The following is a 25,603-nucleotide window of genomic DNA, read 5'->3' on the forward strand; positions in this document are numbered from 1 at the left end:
TAAATGCTGGTGTCAATAAAAGTTTGTTTTATTTTAAATGAGAATTTCCTCATAACTTCTGATTGTTTAAAGGTGAAAAAAAAGAAACATAAAAAAAAAAGAAAAAATACCTTATGGTGTGACTTTTTGGTTGTTGTTTACCTTGCTGTGCTGTGTTGTTGATTCCACACCAGCTTCCATACGTCAACAAGACATTCCATGTAGCTGACAGCAAACTGGCCGCGAGGCATGGAGCAGATCGCTGTGACGGCGCTGCCTGCAGCCTGACACACACACAAACAAACAAACAGACACACCACGTCATTACACAAACACCCGCGAGCCCAGTAGAAACGTTCATTCTTGTGCGTTTCTTCACCTGCTTGTGGCCAACCACTGTGTTGCGCTGCCACAACTCCAGCAAACCAGATGTATAACCAACGAGACACAAGTCGTCTGTCTGGGAGAAGCACACAGCTGTGACAGGGCCCGAGGGGCAGAGGGGACTCTCTGAGCAGGAAAGACAGAGAACAGAGGTGAAATGACAGTTTGACGTCTGACATCATACAAAACAACTGCAAAACAAATCTTATTATCATCCTTTTCTTATGTGATCAGGAGATTTTTTAGTAACATGCAAAAACAAAATAAAGTGACTGATGCCAGACCAAGAGGAGAGAAGCCTTCAGGGTGAATCATTTTCTTCCTTAAGTCTATTACAAAGTGCCTTAATCTACAGTATTACTTTTCGTCCATGTCCAGCGTCGCACAGAGCAGTCTTCAGACACGGTGAGGAATTCTGGGACTCCCTGTTTGCAAACAGCTCCATGAATCCCACCACTGTGACCCTGGAAGGTGCTGAAGTGCTCCATCTGCACGTTAAAATACAGGATGTGAGGGAGGAGGCAAAAACTGAAAAATAAGTGACAGTGAGCACTCTTTTTATCGTGGTCACGAAGCTTTAGGAAGTCACGTCTGCTCTGCATCTAGACCAGAACTAAAGATGAGACCGAATCAGAGAGAATGTGTGAATAGAACAAAAAGGCCACAGAAAACGATTGATTGTAGACTAATCTTCATCAATGAGAAGGACACAACTGACACACAACATAATGACAAATATTTTAACAAATTAGGATTTTTATTTTTATTCAGACCTGTAGCGGTTTCCAGAGCTGCACTGTGCCGTCATCAGACGCAGTGCAAACAGTCATTTCCTCTGGGTTGACTTCAGTGTTCTTGTCTTAAAAACGAAAATAAATATTAATATAAAAATGAGGCTTGGTGACACATGACATTGTTCAGTGTGAAAGAAAAAGAAAGAGAGACAAATAGATAGAGAGAACTTGTATTATTAGAGTTACCTGTGAGGAGAGAGCAGTAGTGTATCCGCTGCTTGTGCGCAGTGATGTGGCAGATTTCGATGTTGGTTTCCCATTTCCACACATGCAGCGCTCCCTCTGCACAGCCGGCCATCACATACTGTCCCTGCACAAAGGAATAACAAACAGCAAGTCAACACAGAAGCCAAATGCAAATACAAATGCATTGAAAGACAAAGACAAAACGCTTAAATTCCTGCTCTGTACACAGTCGATGGAACTCCACCGACACATCAGTTGACTGTTAAAAAGTTTTTCAGGCGGGAAGGAAAACAAGATGTGTTTATTTTCTGAGAGACAGATGAATGATCCTCTCACCAGACAGCAGACAGAGGTAAGAGGACTCCTCCAGGAGATTTCCCTGAGACACTGTCCCGTCTGCAGATCCCACAAACAAAGCCTCCCATCGTTTGAGGAGCTAATCTGGAAGAGACAGATGGAGGCTGATGAAGACAAGTTTCTGCAGGTTAATAGCTTTATATATGGGGAATGACCTGTAGCTCAGGTTAGTTACATTTCTTGACAACACCCGTGAAGGACAATGACGAAGACTCACCACACAGTCTGGAGTCCAAACACAGCCGGTGATCCAGTCTCTGTGAGAGTGAGGGAGCGCCTTCGAAAGAGCAGCAGGAGACGAATTCACGTCCCACACCATCAGGGCCTGAAACAAAGACGCAGTTGGCACCAAGTCTGACACAGTGGTTTATGTCCAGCATGTCTGGAAAATGATGCGCATTCAGTATTTTCCCCTTTAAAATGTAACTTAAGGTCAAAAATGTTATTTTTGACACCACAGAAAATGTATTGGCAACAATTTAGGAAATGTGTTAATCATACTTTTTTTTTTATTTATGTCCTGAATCAAGCAAAATCTCTAAAGTTTAGGATTAATACCTTTTATAAAAAGCTGTTCTAAACTTATTCAAGCCTTTTGTGGTACTTTCGAGCTTATCTCACAGCCTTCCTCAGAGAATGAAATTCATTGTACTCGTCAGACTCGTGTAGAGAACTTTAGGTACGTGAGAACAGGTAGTTGTATGTGAGAAAGGCTCATTCACTGAAGAAGGCCATGAGATGCAATCAAAAGCTCTGGAAAAGCTAGAAAGTGCTAAAGGCTACAGCTTTAAAGATCTGACGATAAATATGACTCCTTAAAAATACTCTACTTTAAACAATAATCTGTGTCTCGTGTTTTTTTTTTCCATGTAAAATGGAAAAAATTATGATGAATCCACAAATATTTATCATTTCAAACCTTTAACTACTGGATACACGATATATGTCCTACATCACTGGGAGGCCTTTCTCAATGTAGGTGCAAAGTCATACGGCAAAACACTGAATTAAAGACTGAACTTGAGTGAACTCCTCATACGATGTAGCAGGTAAGTTACACCCAGCATCACATCCCTGCACAGAAACAGTTGAACTAATATAAATATAAATTGAAGATTAAGATCCACAAAATTCGGAATAATTCTACCTGATCTTTTCCACCGGAGAGTAGCTGTCCACCATCAGGGCTGAAAGCCAGACAGGTGACTCCTCCACTGTGGCCCCTCAGCAGCGCATGAGGCTCAAGAGAGGGGTCAAGGGTCAGCTCGCTCAACAACCACAAGACAATGGTGAAGTCATCTAATCCAAAGGGAAATGCAGACGAGCAAATAATAAAACATTTACTAGTAGAAAGAAGGAGGCTGGCAAAAGCAGCTTGAGAAATATATTACGCTGTCTGGCACCATGTGAAAACGTATTCCAGGACATTCTTTAAAACACCTGTTTGTGTTTTTTACTTCACCGTCACTAACACTGACCTGAAGCTGTCGCCAGGTAAGTGGAGCTCTGTGCCAGTGCCAGGATGGCGCCTCGCTGCGCAGCAAACTTTCCACACGCTTTCAGGCGCCCTTTCATCCCCTCCTCCCCCTCCTCTCTCTTCCACACCCTCAGACGTTTGTCGCTTCCTCCAGACACCAGCAGCTCAGGTTCGGTCTGTTCTGCGTCCAGAACAACCCACAACAGGCACAGGATGGACGTGTTATAGTCGCTGGAGGCCCAAGTCATCTCACCTACAATTAAAAAAAAAAAATCATTTATAGTTTCTTTATCCACCAGATCTATTTAGGGATTTTTTTTAAAAGGTACATTATCTTAATTTTGTGCAAGATTAATACAGAGTGGAGGAAGATAGGTGAGTTAGGAAAGAAATACAGGAGGTGACTTATGATGAAGTCAGTCAGGTTCAAGATTCAACTGTACGCACCAGTCAATGCAACATATTAGTACGTTATTCAGTGTATATGGTCATCAATATTTTATAGCTTTGTTACTATTGTATCTGTTTTATATCCTTGATATAATGTCTGTGATTCTGTCTATTCCTCTATCATCCATACTGTTTTATATCCTTGGTTTATTTTGGTATAAACCTTAGAAAACCCAATATTTGACGAACTATAATTTTCTCTTTTGGTAAGAAAGAGAGTAAATTTCTGTATAAAACACGCTTGAAGAACAGATGTTGTTGTCTTCCAGGGATGAAGTGTGATTTCTCCAGGCTCGTAGTGTGAACACACACCTGTCTCAAGACTGAAGTTTTTGATTCCTTCGCCGTGGTATCCCACAGCAGCATAGTCTCCGTTTACAGCCACACACAGAGCAGCAGGGGCCGAGTTTACTGACTTCTGAGGAGGCTCCTGTTCACACTGAAACGCACACATATTTAAAGGAATATGAAGAGAAAAAAAGAAAAATACTGCACAGGTCGTTCATTATTCAGTATGTGAAACTGTTTCTAGTCTCTTCAGCTGCTCACAAATGATTTATTATCCTCTTGTTAGATTCTAATACAACAAAACATTGGTAATGAAGTCTTTTCTTCAATATGTGACTTGACTTGCACCTAATTTCTGGAGCACTCATACCAATTACAGCAGTAGACAATAGTTCTTCACAATGTGGCATCTATCTTCTTTTCAATCAACTGTTCACTTATACACACACACACACACACACACACACACACACACACACACACACACACACACACGCACTATGACATGAAAGACAGCTAATATGGATTGAGACGAGCTAGATGACTGATGAATCATGCATAAAAGAGAAATCAGAACTTACTGTGTCACATTTTAATGCAGTGACTGAACGTCCAAGTCCTCCTGACCAGAGCTGGAGCTGTTTTACATGAAAATAAGACAGAAAGAAAAATATGATTCATTTCAAAAATAAGTGAGAATGTGCTCTTAAGAGGAAACAGGTGCAGTTGTCCTGACCTGCAGATTTAAGTTTATTTTTTTGTACGTGCACACAGCGATGTCTCACCGTGGAGTCTGAGCCGCCGCTGAGCAACATAGCTCCTTCATCCAGGAAAGTGAGGACCTCTGTGGCTCCGCAGTGAGCCTGGAAACATCCGAGGCAGGTGGAGGTGGGCACCGACCACACCCTGACCTCTCCAGACACAGAGCCAGAGCAGAGCATGGAGGAAGAGGAGGAGAAGGAGAGACTGCGTACTGAGTGCTGGTGACCAGACAGGGGCTGAGGAAACACACAGGGGAGAAACAGTGGTTTTATTTAAAAAAGAAAAAAACATGCTGATAATGACCCCACAACATTTTACTTTATTTCAAGATTAAATGCTTTAATTTGAAAGAGTGAACATCGAGTGAACCTGAGCTCCCTGTGCGAGGCACGTGGAGCGTTTCCTCGGTCTCTCCTCACTGTAACTCACCGTCTGAGTTTTATTCTGGAGCCAGTTCCACACGATCACGTTCCCATTCCAGCAACCAGCAGCCAGCAGGTGACCCTCGGGGTCAAAGGTCACACAGTTCAAAGGGCTGGAGCTGGGCAGGGCTGATACCTCATGACCTTTGGTAGAGGACCACACCTGAAGAGCAGAATAATATCCAGACAATATAAATCAAGGATGGACAGCATTGACTGTTTCAGTAACATGTACAATTTAATAATTGTGGACAGTGAAATTTAATAGCGATAAATTCTATAATAATATTTTGATCTGCATTAGCTTCATCAAAGTTAAAAAAAGATTAACAGCTATTTAAAATCACAAATAATAACTAACTAAATAACAATTTTCCAAATGACAGGATAAACATAAAAAAAACCCACAATGTCAACAAAAAAACAAACTGCACAAAACAACAAATAAAGATGAATCTGATTTGTTTGAGACTAACTTTCAGCATGAAGTCCAGAGACACAGTGGCAAGGTGCTTATGGTCTGCAGTGACATCACTTGCTGTTATTTTATTAGTGTGGCCTTCAATGAGAGCAGTCCTGCAGGGAGAGGAAACACAAGCCAGTTCATGCAAACATCAGTAACCTGTTGTGTTTCTGAAGAAAAACACAAACCCAACAGGACTGTGGGATTTGTACAGTCCGAGATGTGTTGCTGATTCTCTGTCCTCTCACCTGCAGCCATTCCCAACATCCCACATTTCTATTCGTCCGTCAAAGGAGGTTGTAACGAGACGTCCGTCTTTCAGGAAGACGACGCTCGAGATGCCGTCACAGCTGCTCACCAGAGACTTCACCGTCTGTTCTCAGCCACGACAAAGTCAATATTAGACATTTTTGCAGCTTTTTTCTCAACTGTGACAATTTGATTTAGCTCAGATGTTCAACATGACATACTGACATTTAGAGTGTTCATGTTCTAGAATTCAATTCTCTGGTTATCAGATTTTTTAAATTTCATTCATACATGAAACCTGATTTCTGTAATAATGGTAGAGAAACCCAGCTAGATTTCTCCTGGACAGAGACAATTTTACATGTGTGCATGTGCATGAAAAAAGACTTCAGACAGGTTGAGCAACGCAGGAGGATTCAAGGGAAAGAAAAGGACGAGGGAGGGGAGAAACCTGACTGATGACCTGCTTTTACAGTGACCAGGTCACTACAGTGCATGAAAACAGCTGATTATAGCTGATTTTGAACGTGAACAGTGTGTTAACGTGTGAACAACTAGTCAGCAAATGAATCATGAACCATGAATACAAACCATCCAGTCAGTCTGTAAGTCGACTAATTGTGTGACATGATGAAAAAGTGACAGGATGAAGAGGAGAGGCAAAATAAAAAAAACTACATTACTATTGGAAAATAATGATCCATAAAACCCCACATCCTGGAGTTAAAGTGTGTTCGTACCTGTCCCGTCTGTGTGTTGATGAAATGCAGCGTTCCCTGTCCAGTACCAACCACCATCAGCTCTCCATCCGGACTCACAACCACACAGGTGGGTTCAGAGGAGAAGGTCGACACCAGCTCACTGCAGCGAAACACACACATATACATGTAAATCAATATCTAACACTAAAGTAAATGAATTTTCAGTGCACACAACGTCAATTTCTTTTCTTTTAACAGACATGGACACTTACCTGGTCTCTTGAACTATCTGATCTTTGTTGTTTAACCACTCAACTACCCGGACCCCTCCTTTTCCCACCAGGCCTTGCGCCCAGGTGTGAGCGGACGTCTCCGGAGGCTCGTTGAGGGCCTGCTGAATGAAAAGAGGCGGCCAGGAGGAGAGCAGGGGGGCGTGACGCTGCAGGAAACTCCGGCAGTCCTGCAGACGGTCCTGGAGGCCAACTGAGAGGACAACACGGAAACTTGCATGACGACTAAAACACATTTGGCAGGAATTTTGGGGTTAAATGTATTTAAAGCACTTACATGAGGGTGCAGACTTATGCTTCTTATCTGCAGGAAAAACAGCATTTCACAGGATACAATCAATAGGATTTATTTATTTTTGTCAACCCGACCTTGCAATAATTTTAAATTCATGTAGTTGCAAACAAGAGAACGTGTGAAAGAAGGGAAATACCACATTAATCGTGCAGTATCATCATGCACACTCACCGTACAAGCTGTAGGTCTCCAGGAGGTGGTGCAAGAGGCCATGGCGGACGTTAGCATACAGGAAATAGTAGCTGGAGAGCAGGGAATGGAGCGCCTCCAGCTGGACACTCTGGATCTGACCAAAGCCGTAGAGAACCATCAAGGGGTTAAAATCTAAACTAAGTTCCCTAGAGGATTTCTTTGGATCTACAACATTTCTCTGTACAAGCTAATTTTCCTGAATTTGCACTGAGCACATCATTACAGCTTTAATCTGAATTCACTGCAAGCTTTCACAAAACTTTGTCAAGTGATAAACACTGTAAAGGCTTCATGACAGATAAGCACCAACTAACAAACTAGAAAAAGGAAGCAGAGTAAAAATGGGCAGGTATGTTTCAGTTGAACATATAATTAAATCAAGATCTACTCTGACTGAAACGTTGCAGTTAAATCAACCGACCAACACCATAATGGATTTCCTCTTCCTTCTCAGACTGATGAGAGTGTATTAGTGAACACATGTAAGGTGCTTGTTCGCTGTATCACCAGAGGTTTATACCTTAGTTTGTTAATTGATATCGAAGCACTATTGTTCATGCTGTGTATTTGTGTAGTGAGTGGTGATAGACGGTGACTAACCAGGTTGGAGGGCAGGTGCATAACAGTGCTGGCCTCACAGTGGAGGAAGGTGTCTGTTCCCTGGGGGTCAGCCAGTGCCCACAGATGAGCTGTGAACAGAGACAGAGTGTAGAACGGGCCACAGAGACCTACTCTGAGCGTCAGAGACGAACCATGTGATGTGCACTTTACCTGCCAGTACGAGGTGAGCTCTGGTCCTGTCGCTTTCTGCTGGGAGGAGAAAGTCCTCAAAGGCCCGCCTCACCTCTGGGTGCGTTAGAGCCAGCAGGTCGTCAGTGTCATGGCAATGAGACGGACCAATCAGACTGCAGGAAGGGATCCAAACAGGTTTAATCTTCACTTGGGTTGTTATCTGTAATTTTACTCAGACCTCAGCGTACTGTATATAAACAGACTGGCCAAGATGAATATTATACCTCTAGCATGCCTCTATCATCTACACAATAACTAATAAACCCTTGGTTTTGTCTCAGAGATGTGGTTAAGAACACAAACCTCAAGAAAAATTAGAGAAAGGGTTATTGTTTTATTCAAATATGACAGCGAAGAGTGATCAAAGTGTGAAAAGTGACATCTGAAATAAAAGTAAGCCCACATTACTGCATATTACAGGAGAGTAAAGATAAGAAATAGGCTGTAGCTACAATTTCTGTTAATATTTTGAAAAGCTTAAACAATGAAAAAATCTTAGACACTAATTTTCCAAAGCAACTAAAGTCAAATCCCAACACTGGCATTCCCACCTCTTGGATTCACTCTGTTTTTAACTCATACAGGATTCATACCTTTGTAAACTCTGCACAATGAGGGTAAAAGTGGCCATGGGAGTGCTTCTTTTGGGCTTCCTGGACAGGTGCAGCACTTCCTGCCACGACACCTGGCCGTCCCGGGAGGACAGGTCATTGCATGTGTTCAGCACAGAGTACAAGTCTCTCTCCCTCAGGCCTGTGGATCAAGAGGAGAAAGTGATGAGGCAACCAGAGACCCTCCTGAAGTCAAGCTTATTAGACAGACTTTGTTGCAGTGCAACACTTGCACCAACGCCAGTGATAAATTAATCAATGAATATTCAGGCACTCACTTTATTCTAGTACTGTAACAACACGCTACTACGACAATTTATCAAATGTGCGTTTCCACAAAGAAAGCTAAGAATTATGTTAAAACATCTCCTGCACTCAACTCACCTGTGGGGCTGACAGTGAGCACTGCCAGGGTCCAGCGGAGTCCCAGCATGCCTCGGTACTGTGAGCAGAGTCTGTCCAGGCTGTGCTGCACCAGCTGGCTCAGGGACTGGGGCAAGTCCTGCAGGCTGTCCTTCAGCTGAGACACAAAGAACAGAGGAGACACTGAAATCGCTGTAATCATCCACAGGCTGAGCTGCCATGTGCAGGGGGATTACGTGTATATATACACATGTATGTATATAGAGTAAGGCTGCAGCTAATAGTTGCTTTTACTCTCAGTTTTTTTATTTTCTTGATAAAAAAAAAAAAAACGGCCCAAAGATTTTCAGTTAATAATAAGTTAAAAAATAATAATTTCAGTTCATATAAACACTGTGAGGCTGAAACCAGAGAATGTTGGACAGTTTTATTTGAAAGGTGAAAAATTGATGGCAGAATTTTTTTTAATGTATTAATCAACTAATCGTTTCAGCTCTAACATGTATTTGTTTTATTTTTATTATCTTCATGTGCAGCTACCACCTCATGACTCACATATTTATTGGTCATAAAGCTTCTGTAAAGACTTATTTCTTTATTATGATTTGTTTATCATTTTTATTATCATTATTTATTATAATCTAATGCATTTATTTTGTCTCCTCTATATCTATATCTATCTGTGGTGAGGGGCTAGGGAAAGCCCTGCATGTCAGTAAAGTGAGATCAGACCTTATCAAAGGAGGCAAAGTTCCTCAGGTCTTCACAGGCCAGGTGCAGGTAGAGAGGACTCACTGCTCCCTTCTTCGTTGTCAGCGTCTGGAGCTGAATAAACACAGCATTGTTTTAGTGATTTTTTTTTTTTTTAAAAAAAGGACAAATTGATAAAACATTAACGAGTGTGGGGAAATCTTATGTAAGGAGAACCTGGTTGTTGAATGCAGAGTCACTGAGCTTCTTCCCGAAGGCGTCCAGTCCCTTCTGAACTATCTCCTTCCGGTCCGGCATGGTGAGCTGTCCCAGGGTAAACAGGATGGTGCTTCTCTTCTTGGCCAGGGTTTGTAACAGAGCTGCTTTAGATGTGACGCTCACTACCAAACACACACCCTGAGAAGAAAGAGGGAATATGTGTTTCAGTGCAACAGACAAATGCCTAAAAAAACAAATTCCTATTGAACATCTCGTGCTTATGTTCCATGATGTATTTAATTCTGTTATGTGGGTTCTGTGCGGGTTGTCTGATGACAGAATGAAGCCTACTGATGTGACTGACCTGTGGAAGCTGCTGTGGGATCCAGTCAGAGCTGAGTTGACCTCCGCCATCTTGGACAACTTCCACCCCATCAACGACCAGCACCAGAGGTTTGTTCCGCTTCATGTCAGCCAGCGTGGAGTGAAATTCTGACAGCAAATCTCTGAGATTAGGAAACATGCATAACCACACACACAGGTGAAAACCACTATTAACGCACAGACCACATGGCGAACCTGCACATGCTAATTATTTTCAGACAATTCAAAATCCAATCACTTGTAAGAGTGGGGAAGAGGTGACTCCTTCTCTGTGTCTTTCATTTTCCTAAACCACTGAACGAGGCAGCGAACGAGGTTCTCCACAGAGCGTGCCGATTGGCTGGCAGCTGTAGAGTAGGAGATGACATCACAGACCAGGTTTCTCCTGGACTTGACTCCCGTCCTGAGGGCGTCTGCTAGAGCAGCCTGTGTGGAGACAGATAAACACGGGTCTCATTGTTGCCATCTACAGAATTTTTAAATAATTTATGTGAGGAGCTCACTCACAATTTTCATTCTTTCAAAAGTTTATTCTATCAGTGAAAAAGTTTTAGAATACCTCAGTTTCTCCATTTTTTAAATACATTTTTTATGTATTTATGTAGATTCATGTCTAAGTGTTTCTGAAATTAAAGCAGAAACAGTTGGTGAATCTTTTCGTTTAACTAAATTAAATCTAAATGTTTGCCAGCCGAACACACTCATGGATTTATTTCTATATATTGTTCATAAAGTTTGTCCAAACGCTGTTGCAGAAGTTCCCACAAATGTGTTGCACTTCCAGGTTTCTTTGCTTTCACCTTCTGTCCTGTTCATCACAAACTGACAACACGGAGCTTCCGTCTGGAGACTGTGCTGGTCTTCATCATGTGAAACCACTGTCAGGTCATTTCTTCTAATTTAGTTTTGACATAACCTCAGAGTGTGTTTTGGATCATTATCTTGTAGGATGAACCAACTAGTCTGACTTCCTTTGTCATGTACCTGCAGGGCGATGCTGTGTAATCAGGCTTCAGAGGGCGAAGTAACAGTCTGTTCAAACACAGTTTCTGTGATTAATCACCAGAAGTTGAAGCACCTTCAGGAAATGTTTGCATCAACTTTCAAGGCTTCATTAACTTTCACTGCTGCAGGGAAGCTGGAAGAAAAGCTGGAAGTTAACCCTGGAAAAAAAAACAGCTTTCTATGAAATTTACATTATCTTTCAGTTTTTGTTTTTTGTTTTCAGTTTAAATTTTCTGCTTATCTTTGTACTATTTCAGGTTATTCACTGGATCTGAACTGCCTACATGTCAATGACAGCTGGAGAAATGGGTTTTTTTTTTTGTCGGTTAGTTTATTTGAAATGAGGTTGAAAGTGAAGACTGACTTTGACTTGATGTTCAAGGTCAAGGTCACCAAAACAGAACATTTCATCGCAGTCAAACACAAAAAACAATAATAATTCACAAAAACTCAAGCACTTCAGCAGAACTAGAGTAAAACTTCCAAAATGTACCATGAAGACAGTTTTGCCCTCTCCAGGTCCTCCCTCCACCACCATCACCCCTCCTTTGGTCTGGACCTGCTCCACCATCTCCACGGCTCCAGACAGGAGCTTCGCCCGGCCAAAGAACTGCCTCTGCAGCGCCCCCTGGTGCACCTCCTGCTCAGTCACGTCTGACGCAGCTTCGGCCTCCTCATCCTCCTGACACAGGGAATAGTAATGAGGTTATTGTAATCTACTGTTATGTTAACAGAGGATGTACATCTTTAGTTTGAAATTATATTTTAATAATGATACCAATAAATCATTTTAATTAATTCAGAATTATTTCAAACAGAGAGGAATAGACGGAAAAAATCCTTTGACCAAAGGGAAAATTTATATGGTACAATTTTTGTCATTTCTCTTGTTTCATAAAGACGAAGAAAAACTAACTTCCACAAACTGCTTCTCAACTGCCATCCAAAGGTCCTCCAGCACAGCCTTGCCAAAGTCCTCCAGGTTTTTCAGATACGGTTTCCCCTCTACAACACCTCCCCACTCACATGGGTAACTGAGACAGGAAGACAGACATCACTTCAGGTGCCATTTGAATGTTTTTTTTCCCCATTTCAGAATTTTTCCAGATCTAATCATCACACAAGCCCACAGTGCAATCACTACAGCAAACATTACAGAGGTTTAAGAATGGTCTTTGATTTTAAGATGATCTCAAATGCAAAAATAGAGACTAACAGCTTCACTGTTATTAGAACTGACAGGACTCACTTTTCAGTGACCTTCACATCACTGGCCCGGATCCTATTTTTCAAAGCGTCCATTTTAGACTCAGCCTCCTTTGACTCGGGAACAAAGTGTGATCTCCAAGCCACCGGAACTGATCTGAAAAGCATCAGAGAAAAATGAAATTATAACAGCAAATACTTTGATTTCAAGCAAACTGTAGTTTAAATACCAAGACTCATTCATTCATGGTTGGAAGCGTACTTTGTGATGTTTGGATCTCTGAAGTAGCAGAACATTCGTTGTTGCGCTGTGTCGGGAAAAAGAGCCTGAAACTGACGGATCTCCATCTCTGTGATGGACAGACCTGCCGGGGCCGACGCCAGCTGCACACAGAAGAACAAAATCACCTTTTTTTTAATATATTTTAAATACAAATTTAAATTCACATGTAAAGACAGGCGCCTTTTTCACTTCAAAAAATTTCACTTCAAATTTTTTGTGATTTGATCAGTGACAATAACGTAATAATTGTTCATCTAAAGGTGTACAAAATCTAATTTGCGTCAGGTTGTTTTTCAATTGTCATGACTGTTAAAATTAACCCATAAAAAAAATAAAAAATAAAAAAAACAGTGCTTTTTAAGTGGCATGGAGACACCATTTACGCAGAAACTAATTCTTGTATAATTTTATGTGATAATGACAAGTCTTACCCAGCTGTACTGCGGCAGGTCAGGGAGGTCAGGTTTGGGGGGCACCAGGCCATACCTCTCCCCCAGGATTCCCACCATCATCTGGCTGCGACACACCTCTGACAGACACAGCGCGGTGACCCGACCCGACTCCTCCTCCGTCACGCCCCAACGCAGCTCCACCTCCTGCAGGTAGAGGCAGTGTGGCGCAGCACGACGCCGGAGCTCCGGGAAGACGCTCCGCACCAAGATGTCCCGCTCTGCGTGCATGTCCCTGAAGGTGGAGGAGATAAAGACGCGCACACCTCGCCACCTGAGGACAGAGGAAGGAGCTGGTGTTAAGGTGGTGGGCAGAAGGTGAACACACTAAGAGGAGGGGTATATTAGAGATTACAGATCTGCCTCCCAGGGTTTATGCTCTTCCGTCACCTTTTAGCCATTCAAGGCCCTTCTGCCAAAATCAGAACAATTTCTGTTATTTCTTTTTCTTTTCTCTTTTTCTAAGCGAGATTTGACAGTTTATGAGCTGTTTGTTCAAAACAAACCCACACAGTCATGAAGAAGCAGATTACCTAAATTTCTGAGTATTCAAATCTTAAAAATAATAAATAAATAATACCTAGATATGCTTTTTTAAATTTGTCATCAGGATTATACAAAAAGCACTGATCCGATTTGCACTAAACCTGGTGCAGAGATGGGGCGTGGGCCAGGGAAGAACTCTGTCACTTTCCTTCAACACTGTGAGATGGGGCATTTTTTGACATTTTCAGCAACGCTTGACCTTGGCAGAAGTATGTGCTCTACTGAGTGACTCTCTAGTTTTTACTTTTATTGATTTTTATCATGAATATTTAATGTTATAAATAGTACTCAGGATGTAAAGACAACTTTTCAGGGGCTTTAAATAAGAATTACCTTAACTTGGGGCTAACTGGTATTGGGACCACATTGTTTGTGGTCTGAGGGCCTTTAGCTCCCTCTGGTGGTGGGATGTTGTACAGTTTGTCCACATGCTCCAAGTGGTCCAGCAGCCTGGAGGATCCTCGTTCTGCCACGAACCTGATCAAACGTTGAAAGAAATAGTTCGTTTTTGGAAACATACAATTATTTGCTTATGGTAGATGTGAAGAACAACAACACTCTCACATCTGTAGGATAAAAATGAAGCTGGAGCCAACTACAGATTATTTTAGCTTAGACTAGCAGAGACTGGAAACAACTTGTCTGACACAAAATCCACCTCCCAGCTCCTCTAAAGCTCACTAATATTTGCCATACAGTCATGAGAGTGGTTTGCGATCCTCCAACTTTCAGAGCAGATAAGAGATTTAACACTTCTCACGTTTATACACATTTTCTAAATCAGCTGTTGGATGAAAATGAGCAACCAGACATTTTACCTCAATATTTGCTCACTGAAGCCGACCAGCTCCACACGGTTCCTGTCCGTGGGGTATTCTGTGTTCCTGCAGTAAGTGAATGCAACAGTGGATTCATTCAAGATGAGTTAGAAACAGGAAAGGGAAACAGAAACCAGCCAAAAGGTAAATGCTAACTATGTCTACTTCACTGTACATTTTTATATCAAGAAGAAGCACTGTGATCAATGTTAGCTTCCTAACACTGTCTGAGAGGCAGACAGTAGACATGTATTACCGCTCCGACAGGTAGATTTGCACCACGAGGGCTTTGTTGTTTATTTCCCTCCTGTAGTTCCTGATGAAAAAGTCGATTTCTCCACTGATCCACCTGTCAGCCACCACGATGATGTTGTCGATCTGAGATACAAAAATATGTGAGCACTACCATCACAAAGCAGCAGTTCTCAATCTTTGTTAACAAACACGCACAGTTTCAGGTTCCTGGCGAAAAACATGCGTTGTTGTTCTGTGTTGCACAGGGGACACACACAGACTGAGTAGGTCGTTTTTGCATTTCATTTTCACAGAAGAAAAAAAAATTATTTTAATGATCATGATGTGATTCTTGCTGGGGCTTGTACCAAACATCTGGAGAATGGGATTTGTCGGCCGGGGCATCTCTGTAGCACCGCAATGCTTCATTTATGGTCTGTTGTAGCCACACATATCAAATTGAACTACATATGTACAAATAAACTAACCTTGTTTTTCTCATTAAATATTTTGGTGCAGTAATTCCGGTCACTATCTTCATATTGTTTATCTGCATATCCCTGTGAAAGAGAAGTTTTCATTAATAAAGGCAAAATTCAATGAACAGAAACTTCCTTCAAAACATACAGCTCACCTGTTATTCTACCCATGCAGAAATCTGATTCAGTTGTGGCCATTACAGTGACCTATTTTACTTATTTTTTGAAGGAAGAGAATTTTCTAAATTCCTTTCTTAGATGTTAAAGTACTTAAAGGTCCCATATTTTACACTATTACAGTGTTTTATGCAAGAGAGGCTCTGAGCCTCCCTTCTGATTGGCTGACTGTTTTCTGAGTGATGGAATAAAAATATAACAGATTTCAGGTAAACACTCAGAGAAACCAAATCCTGCAAGGTTGAACGATGGGTTTGAGGCATGGCTTAGAGTGGTGACTGCTTTGTTGTGACATCACAAAGTTACAGAAGTCCTGGCAGCTCATTTTAAGGCTCAGTTTCTGAATACAGGCTGTGTGCATTTCTCTGTGGACTGAGGCTTTGATACTTTTACAGTATTAATACAGAACCTAGACCTGCTTTATAATCAAAAACAACATGGAAACCTCACTGTCTACAATATGGGACCTTTAACTTCTGTTTACTCACTCTACATGAAAGCTAACATTAATGTTGGCATGAGATGGTTAAAAAAAAATACATTACTGTAGAAAAACAATCCTGACCTTTATTTGCTTCATGACACTTCTGACATTTTCCAAAAGGACGTCGGACTTCAGCTCGAGTTTATCAGCGTGATTCCAACCATATGCGTGAAGCTGGCTGTCCTCGGCACTGCTGCTGATCATCAGAGAAAGCAAAACTCCCACCTCCATTGTCTGAGACAATATAAAAATGGGGAAAGAGGTTAGTTTATGCGTTTGTTTTTCAGACCGAGGCGAGTCTTTTACATGGCAGCCCTTCTGTCTGTTACTGATAGTCAGAAATAAAACAGGCCCTTACAGAGGGAGCAAGCTTGTCATCATCCTCCTTCTTCTTTTTCTTTGTCCTTGTCCTCCTGACCTCCTCTTTTTCCTCCTCCTTCCCCTTCTCCTCCTCCTCCTCCTCCTCCTCCTCCTCCTCCTCCTCCTCCTCCTCCTCCTCCTTCTCCTGCTCAGGGTCTGGTGGGAGGCAGAAGTCCTGCTTCTGACGCCATCTCTGACCAGTAGCCATGTCAGTGGGGAGGAGTACAATGGTCCGTCCAGGCAGCGGGGGCACATTGTAACGGCAGGAGATCTGAACTGCCGTCTCCAGAGCTTTGCGGTAGCGGTCCAACAGGGCAACAGAGTACAGCCTCTGACTGGACGCACAGACACAGTAACAGTTACGTTATACGACTGAGTACACTTTCTTATAATTCATGCAGGCGAAAAGGCCTGTTTAGTAATCCTATCTTTACATGGGTCTAGGCCATTCAAATGAATTATATTCCCAAGAATTATAGTTCAAAATGTCATAAATGTCAATAAATTCATGTACTCAATAAATAATTGTAGGCCTTATTTTGGTTTTGTGTCATTCTTTGACAGGTATGACCACGAAACAGGTGTTGAATTGCATTCGATGTGATAATAAAAGTCATAAATTCATTTTGGTGAACACTGCTGAAACCCTGAAGACTATAACTCAGGACTAAATTAAGAAAATATAGAGACAAACAAACATTTGCAACTCAGAAATATTATTGTCATACTTGGCCTTGAGGAGCTGGGCCTTCTTTATTTGGTATAGTCGATAGACAAACGGAACTCCAAGTGCCACTTTTATCCTGCTACTTTTGGTTGTCTCCCAGTCCAAACGCCTGAAGCGCTGGCTCTTGGGAATCTTCTTCAGGATGCCCTTCAAGATTTCTGGTACAGGCGGAAGTGCTTGTGCAGGGACTAGAGGACAGAGAGGTAAAGAGGAGGTAACATATGTGCTCTTTGCTGTGCATGTACACATCTAAGCAGGGTCAGGGTTATATTCTAATATTAAAATCCCAGCTACAAAAAACAAACTACACAGCTCTATTTTCTTCATACAGTACTGATTATTATAAATTTGTGCTCAGTTCACTTATATTATTCATTTATTTAAAAGACAGGTGATGGGTAAAGGCCAACATATTCCTGCAACAAAGTAGATTTCACCTGTTTTCATCTGGCCACGTCTAAAGGCAGAAGTGTTTATACTGGCTGCTGCCACTTCATACTTTCAGAGGCAAATATTGCTGTTTTCATACATTTATTTCTGTATGATGAGCTTTTGAAATACAATGCTTTTTTTATTAACAATTTTTGATTTCACTAATTCTGATTTATTGTTAATTATGTCAAGGTGCGGACAAAAACAATTGTAAAGTGATGGTGTGACTTTGGTTCTTAGGATGTAATGAGCATTTCTCACTATTCTCTGAAGTTTTACAAACCAAATAATCAACCTCTAGTGAAAATAATAATTAGTTGCAGCCCTATAAAAAAACTGTTAAAAATATCTCCACCTCAATCAATTACAACTGTAAAATGCCAACTCATGAATAATAGTTATCTAATTACATTATTTATTATAGTTTAACAGTCACAGGAGCCATTTTTCTGCATTGAGCATTTTTATTTTTACCATTTAAAATGAATTATATACAAACACTTTCACTTAAATGCATTTTCAGTGCAGGACTTTTACTGGAGTATTTTTACACAGTTGTATTAGAACCTATCCACCACTGTCTTTATCCCTTCTTGAAATTAGCTACCTAGCTGAAGAGTTTTCATTACTAATATGACATTGAGTTAAGAGCTTTTGTTCCACTTGATGTTGACGTATCTCACCCAAACTTTGCAGCTCCATGATGACTTTGTAGGCAGCGAGGAATCTGAAGGGAAACTGTCGGCTCTGAATAACTGCTTTCTGTACGGACATCAAAAACATGTGGTGTTAATAACTTCATTAACCTGCTGTTAGAGTTAAACAATGAAACAGAGATAACAACCAACTGACAAAAACTACGACTATTCCTTTGAATTTTATTTTATTTTTTAAATGTCACAGGTAATTAATTTGGACAACACCTTCTCACTGATTTTCCTCTGTGTTTGTATTGTGACATGTAACATTGGGATTTAGTGCCTGCTTCACTACAGAGTGTGTCACCTTATTGGTCAGTCTGCTGAGGATCTTCTTGTGATGATTCTCACTGATGCCCTGAGTGATCATGTTCCTCAGGTTCCTCAGCATGGCCATGAACGGGAGAGACTTGTTGTCTGCACAGTAAAGACATTAGTCATCAATATGTGTTTGTGCTTGAACAGTTGTAGTTGTGTCTCCTGTAGTGTTGTACTGGATGTGTAAAAACAGTTTAAATTAAAATTAATTCATATGTAATAATTGGCTTTAGACTCTGGAAATTGTAGGTCTGCAAAGTGAGACAGTACTTAGAGACATTAGATGAAACATGATATGTTTTTTTGTGATGACTGTGCATCCTCATGCACTCGACGCTGCCAACATGATAATGAATCAGGCCAGCTGGAGCTGTGTTTCCTTTCAGACCTATGAGTTTCTCCCAGGTGGCGGCCTTGTTGCCCTCCAGACTGAGCAGCCGTTCCCACGTCTCTGGCTCCTTCAGCTTCATTCGCTGCCCGGCTCTCTCCCTGTCCCACACACCCTTCATCCCGCTGTGGGTGAACGCCTTCAGGTCAGCGGGATACCTGGGACAAACACGACCACATGGCATTTTAAAATGGAAGCAGGACAAACCCAGAGATAGCCCCTAAGCAGACCCTTCTCTCCTGTACTTTCACTACTCTGTCTGCTTCTCTACATTTCTACTATCTAAAGAATAAACAAATAAAATGCTGAGGCACAGGAAATGCTTAGTTTTACAAGTGGTTCCAAAAAGGGCCCGCAGAAGAGTACACATTAATTTCCCTGACATTTGCTTTTGTGTGATGTAAATCCTCTATAAGATATACAAGATATAAGATAACAGTATTTGTTTCCAGTGTGATATAAATTTGAATTTCCAGAAACACTCTTTAAACCCTCCCTGTTTTAAATGATTATATCATAAATATTACATCAGCATTAATAAATGGTTCATAACACACTATGATGTAGGTGTAAGCAGATGTGAAGAAAACTTTCACTCCCTCTGTGATGCTTCCATAAGTGGACGACGGTCTGAACACAGATAATGATGACAATATAACACAGTTGTAATAATAGAAATATGTTTTCATAGGAGAAGTTATAAATTCTTAAGCTGTAAGTTAATTAACATTAAAAATGTCCTCATATCTGCTTATAACTACATTCTAATGTGTTATAAACAATGTATTATAGGTATTATCTGCTTATAGATGATAAATAGGGGGTTAAAGTAAAGTGTGTGAAAAATCTTAACACTGTAAAACCATGTAGCAGCCTCTGTGGAGGCCATCAGTGTGAGGATACGTGTGTGTGAATTTGTGCCTGTGTGTGTTTGTGTGTCTTACTTTCTTCCCAGAATGGCCATAACGTGTTCGGCCGGTTCTTTAATGTGAAGCCTCTTGATCATCTTCTTTATACTGAACTCGCTCTGTTTTTTATCCACCACTTTTCTGTCCTCCAGCTGCAGCTGCAAACACATACACGCCATCACAAACCAGAGTTTCCCACGTGTTCAAACACGTCACCACCTCTGCAATAATAAACTGGAGGAAATATAAAATGTGCAGCTACAACACAAACACATTATATTGCTATTACAAATACAATTTTAGTTTTGCAATCTACACCAGACCCACAATCTCAAACAAAGCAAGGGAAGATGGGAACTAAAATTATCTAAAGAGACAGCACTTTATTTAAAATGATCAACATTAAATACAAGTAATTTACAATTTCAAAAACCCTTCAAACGCCTCATTGCAGAACACTATAGAAAAGCACAGTGACTTACAAACTTAGTCAGAATAGATGCATCTGATCTGAGCATGTTCGCCCACTTTCTCAGCTGCTGACCATTTGGTTTCTGGAGATCAAAGATAAGGAACGTACGGTAAAACAAACCATGAGGTGATGGAGAGTTTCAGGCACGTATTCACTGAAAGTTCATTTACAGAAATGACTCTGCTGGACTAAAATAGAAACCACACAATGTGTCAAACCATTTTCAGTCAGGGTGGTTGTTAGTGTGTGGGGGTTTTCGATTTCCGTTTTTGTTTTGTTTTTTTAAACCACAGCCACCCTATTTATGTGATATTTTATTTCTACTTTGTGTCCTGCTTTTTTTATTTGATTGTTTTCATTGTTATTTTACATGGATTAATTATTATATGTGCACAGATTTGCTTTGTCCATTTGCTTTGTTACCTGCTCTTCATTAAATTACTATTAAAAAAAATGTCTTTGTTAGTGACTATTGTGACAGGTTCATTGTTATATCATACTCTGTATCTATGGCCACAGATATTTCTTCTTGCAGTTTTGTGAATAGCATTATAGAAGAAAAAGGATGATTGTGATGTTTTACATATTTGGTATCTATGGTGACATGTTGATCACATGACAGATCAGTGTACTGTATGTGAGGAAACACCATCAGACACCACCCTGATGAAGGCAAAAACATTTGGTGAACAAAGCACGATGTTAGAGTTAACACTGCATAGAAAAAAAAACATAGAGAATAAAATGAGTTCTTCTGTACCTTGCCTTTGCGCCTGTTGCGGTTGTGTTTACAGCGGTGTTTGCGTGTGTTGTACTTGGCCAGTTGATACTCGCTGAACTGCTTGAACTTGTCAGCCATTGCCTTCTTCAGGCACATTGGCAGGGAGTGGCTGAAGCACTGGAAAAAGACATAGTCATGGAGTTTCCAAGGAACTGATACATCGAGACTCCACCGTGCAGCAGGCGCTCACTAAGACTTACTGTGCTGTAGATTCTGACCACTTCCAGCCAATCGGAGGGCAGCTGTACAGCAGCACAGAAGTATCTGCGGACATGAGGCTTAGTGGAGGGCTGATTGGCAGCCACGGCCAATAAGAAGTTTGCTGTTATGCGGATGTTCAACTCCTGTCGAGTGTAAACTGCCAACTGGGTGAAGGAGAAAGACGAGACACACTGTACACGACTGGAGAAAATGATTAAACCCTTCATCCTTCACTGTCGCACTGTGTGTTTGTCTGTTTCGCCACTGCAACAACTTAAACTGTTTTTATCAGAATACCTGATCTAAAGAGGAAATCCACTCAAAATGGTGCTAAGATAACAATTAGCAGTATCAAAAATAAATTATTATATCATGAATAAGTGAAAGAATATAAAAAGGTACTTTTCTAGACATCTAACTACTCTTCACAGCATACCAGATCACAAGCAGACACTTGACCATGTTGGAGGCAACCTAGAGGCAAATCACACTAATATTTTCTGGAGCTACACTCAACTAAAACCTTTCTAGGATGATGTAAATTCAGCCATAAAAGACATTATTGTATATACTATTCATAACAACTGTGCTGTGAGTTTGGTTTCAGCAAGCAAAAAAAGCTCCAGTTTAAAAAGAAACTGGTGATATTTATTATTCATGACATGTATTCTTTTTTCCCCTTAGTCAATAGGATCTTTTTAATCATGTGCAATGTTATCATATTTTAATAATATATGTTAAAATATTTATAATTTTTAATAATTAACAATAACTGCTATTGCTTCAGTACAGTGCATTTTGCTTGATTGGCCCCTGTAGGGTCTGAACATAACCAGTTTAGTTAAAATGCAAGTTCCAGAGCTACGTTCAAGTTTGGGATACAAATAAAAATGCCTTCAAACACCCACCCACCCACACAGACATGTAAGCTGCACACACCTTGAGAAGAAACTGTGGGTCATGGACAGAAATGTCCTTTGCCAGTTTTATGATCCTGGTCCAAACACTGTCCTCTGCGTCCCACTCCTTCTGGCCCGGAGCTGTGCTCTTATTGACCAGAGAGCAACACACCACATTCAGCAGGAGATACTGAGGAGCAGAGAGAAAGACAAAAAAGAGTGTGTTCACAACTCAGGAGTCACAGTCCCGTCAATCAACTCATAGACTAAGCACGCAGGTAGCACTGGTGCTGAACTTGAAAAACAGAGAATATTTCTATGACCGTAAATGCATTGTGTAAAATTGTTTTTTCTACCTTTTTATCTTTCAGTTCCTCCTCGAATGCTTCATTTCCTCCATGAAACTCTGCAAATTCCTCCTGTCTGATGGCCATAGTCTGTTCCAGTTCCTGGTTGACCAGCCCTGTCTCCAGAACAGGTAATTCCATGGTCGAGCCAGCATAAACCTCCATCTCCTCCTCCCGTTCTTCTTCTTCTTCACACAAAACATCATCTTCTTCAAAATGCTGCTGATGCAGAAGGAGTCACATTAAAACGGTAATACTGGCAAAAATAGTGTTTGTCGAATATTTCAAAGAATGTATTAGCAGCCAAGGTAAGACAACAAAATTATTATATTTTTTTTTTAAAGGGAAACAAATGAATGACTATTTCATGTACCACGCTGGTTTCTTCAGAACAGGAAACCATCACGTCAGATATTTCCTCTCTGCCTTCGTCTCCTCCAACATCCCTCTTCTGTTCTCCGCACAGACCATGACGCAGGAAGGAAGATGGATGAGCAAAGCGATTGAGCAGAGCTACGCTGGCCGTGGATGTGGAGAGCAGAGAGTCATTAGGGATAGAGGAAGTCAAGGAAAAGGAAAGGCGAGGTGAGTCAGCAGTCAGGAGCTTGTTCTGGGTGCTGAGGAGGGGAGAGGTGAGGGAAGGGGAGAGGGAAGAGGTGGAGAGAAGGAAGGATGATGTAGAGGACAGGCTGGAGGGCTGGAGAGCAGAGCAGGAGGAGGGCTGCGCTGCAAAGTTGATGAGCGGAGAAGACAGCTGGGGCATCACCATGGAGGTCTGAGTTAAGAACTTATTCTCCAGACTCGGAGGAGAGTAGTTGGAAGACAAACTTCTCCCACATGTGGCCTGCTGCTGCTGCTGCTGCTGCTCTCCTTGGGCCATGTTCGCCTGCTGCAAAGTCAGGGCCCTCATCTCTGTAGAGAAACACATCAACTGGAAGGTCAAAGGTCACAACAAGTTTGAGCCTCTCCTCTCACTCACAAACCTTCACAATCCTAGACAGCATGAAGTATTGAGATAAGCAGTTCAGCTGCATTCCTTCCACTGTTTGTCCGAGCATTGTGCTACTGTAGTTAAGGGTGTGTTGCCCTGTTGAAAGCATCCATAAAAAGAGTTCAAAGTCCGGAAAAAGTCAGCACACGGCCCCGAAGACTTTTCACTGCTTATTACTGGACACCAGGAGAACCATAATGCACAGAGAATATGCAAACATTTGTACAAAATACTATGAAAATCTGAAATTCCCCACACAGCTGTATAATTCAGTCAAGCGCTGGTCAAATGCAAAGAATCAAACAAGAATAAAGGGTTTGTTGCAAACAATGCACTCGTCTTTATGCCAAATTAAAACTCTTTCACTGACAGAAATGTTTAAATAAATACTAAAGCTGTAGAATGAATCAATCTATCGACTGACTGAAAATTAATAGTCAACCCTTTTGACAATCATTTAATTTGAGTAATATTTCAAGAAGAAACACCACATGATTTGTTTTGTCAATCGATGAATTGCTCAAATAACTGATGATAATAACAGTTAGCTGCAGCTTTGGTAAACACCAGTAAGTCTCCAGCTGGTCCAGAGCTGCAATGTAAACAACCAGACTGCGTGGACTAAAGTCAGACATTTAACTATTAGAAAGAAAGTCACATCACCACTGTCACATCAAGACGGACCCTGGGTTTTACCTGCCGTGAAGGGTCTGAACTCAGACATTAGTCAACATGCATCATTAGTCATGTTTCCTAGTAGCCTCCTGCACTGTAATGACTCAAGAGTTTGCGTGGGTGTGGTGGTTAGCTTATGAGCCGCCGGAGCAGACGCGATAAAAACTCACCGTAAAACCCACAAGGCTAACTTCACAGGAAGAGCGCTGACTGCCAACAATGTGAAAAGTCACCTTTTCACACCGAGCAGCGTTAGCACCTGTGTGTGAAGCGCAATCAACACCACCGTACTTCCTCATACAGCAGCAGGTCCGCTCCGCTGGGCTCTGATTGGTCAGTATTTTGTGTACTTTTTTACCGTAATAGCACACGTATAGGCACCAACCCTCGAAATCATCAAGTGTTATAATTCAGGGCTGGCGTTATTCTTTATTTTACTGATGGTCAACACATCCATTATCAAAACCAACAGTCTATTAGTGCATCTCTTTACTTTCTGACTTCTCTACCCTGTCTGTAGCACTCAGCTTCAAGTTCATGATTACTAGTTAAGATGTAACCTCTAAAAAAAAATAACACAATATATATATTTTTTAAAAGACTAAATAGTTGGCACCAGCTAGCCAACGTCATTCAGTCAGGAGTAAATAGTGTAGTTCTTACAGGGACTATTTTCAGTCCTGGACAGTTCAGGTACACCTGTACACCTGCTGGTTCATGCAATTATCCAATCAGCCAATCATGTGGCAGTGGTGCAGTGCATAAAATCATGTAAGGAGCTGGTTTTAATGTTCACAACAAACATCAGAATGGGTAAAAATGTGACTCAAGTAAATGAATGACTTTAATCTTGATATGATTGTTGGTGTCAGACATGTTGGCGCTGACAGAAAGGCTGCAGTAACTCAGATAACAACTCATTACCACTGTGATGAGCAGAAAAGCATCTCAGAATAAACAACACCTCAAACCTTGAGGTGGATGAGCTACAACAGCAGGAGACCACATCGGGTCCCACTCCTGTCAGCCAAGGACAGAAATCTGACGCTGCAGTGTCAGATACAGGCTCATCAAGATTGGAAGAGCGTAGGCTGGTCTGATGAGTCTGGATCTCTGCTGCTTCAGCAGAAATCCATAATGTTGCATCAACAGCATGGATCCATGGACCCAACCTGCTGTGTCACAACAGACCCGGCTGCTGCTGGTGGAGGCATCATGGCGTGGGGAATGTTTTCTTGGCACACTTTGGTCCCCTTAATACCGATCAATTGTTTTTTGAATGCCACAGCCTCTCTGAGTGTTGTTGTTCACCGTGTACGTCCCTTCATGGCCACGATTTACCATCTTCTAATGGCTACTTCCAGCATCATAATGCAG

General features: G+C 41.4%; 1 protein-coding gene across 4 annotated transcripts in view; it reads right to left on the reverse strand.

The window, feature by feature from the left end:
* LOC139628823 (telomerase protein component 1-like) overlaps window positions 1–24,557 on the reverse strand; it is a 30,327-nt gene extending 5,770 nt beyond the window's left edge. Inside the window, exons 1-50 of one of the 4 annotated variants that reach the window (XM_071490902.1) lie at window positions 24,397–24,557; window positions 22,934–23,472; window positions 22,570–22,782; window positions 22,254–22,403; window positions 21,314–21,478; window positions 21,093–21,230; window positions 20,343–20,414; window positions 19,897–20,018; window positions 18,953–19,110; window positions 18,554–18,663; window positions 18,232–18,310; window positions 17,118–17,304; window positions 16,388–16,724; window positions 16,111–16,263; window positions 15,378–15,449; window positions 14,912–15,033; window positions 14,656–14,721; window positions 14,171–14,314; window positions 13,274–13,565; window positions 12,822–12,943; window positions 12,603–12,716; window positions 12,270–12,387; window positions 11,847–12,035; window positions 10,587–10,774; window positions 10,329–10,470; window positions 9,983–10,162; window positions 9,788–9,880; window positions 9,077–9,212; window positions 8,675–8,834; window positions 8,061–8,194; window positions 7,890–7,978; window positions 7,269–7,383; window positions 7,080–7,106; window positions 6,785–6,995; window positions 6,552–6,672; window positions 5,811–5,935; window positions 5,576–5,675; window positions 5,107–5,262; window positions 4,701–4,913; window positions 4,497–4,553; window positions 3,940–4,066; window positions 3,179–3,430; window positions 2,848–2,999; window positions 1,918–2,025; window positions 1,680–1,784; window positions 1,344–1,467; window positions 1,137–1,222; window positions 725–851; window positions 359–489; window positions 142–263 (exon numbers count right to left, since the gene is read on the reverse strand). In XM_071490902.1, the coding sequence (XP_071347003.1) occupies window positions 142–263; window positions 359–489; window positions 725–851; window positions 1,137–1,222; window positions 1,344–1,467; window positions 1,680–1,784; window positions 1,918–2,025; window positions 2,848–2,999; window positions 3,179–3,430; window positions 3,940–4,066; window positions 4,497–4,553; window positions 4,701–4,913; window positions 5,107–5,262; window positions 5,576–5,675; window positions 5,811–5,935; window positions 6,552–6,672; window positions 6,785–6,995; window positions 7,080–7,106; window positions 7,269–7,383; window positions 7,890–7,978; window positions 8,061–8,194; window positions 8,675–8,834; window positions 9,077–9,212; window positions 9,788–9,880; window positions 9,983–10,162; window positions 10,329–10,470; window positions 10,587–10,774; window positions 11,847–12,035; window positions 12,270–12,387; window positions 12,603–12,716; window positions 12,822–12,943; window positions 13,274–13,565; window positions 14,171–14,314; window positions 14,656–14,721; window positions 14,912–15,033; window positions 15,378–15,449; window positions 16,111–16,263; window positions 16,388–16,724; window positions 17,118–17,304; window positions 18,232–18,310; window positions 18,554–18,663; window positions 18,953–19,110; window positions 19,897–20,018; window positions 20,343–20,414; window positions 21,093–21,230; window positions 21,314–21,478; window positions 22,254–22,403; window positions 22,570–22,782; window positions 22,934–23,470 (7,241 nt within the window). In that variant the 5' untranslated portion in view covers window positions 23,471–23,472; window positions 24,397–24,557. The other 3 variants (XM_071490899.1, XM_071490900.1, XM_071490898.1) reach the window with 3 other exon arrangements.
* Window positions 24,558–25,603: the final 1,046 nt, after the last annotated feature.

This window comes from Trachinotus anak, unplaced genomic scaffold, assembly GCF_046630095.1.
Source record: "Trachinotus anak isolate AG129_WGS33_773 ecotype Australia unplaced genomic scaffold, CSIRO_AGI_Tana_v1 ptg000012l, whole genome shotgun sequence".
Lineage (NCBI taxonomy): Eukaryota > Metazoa > Chordata > Actinopteri > Carangiformes > Carangidae > Trachinotus > Trachinotus anak.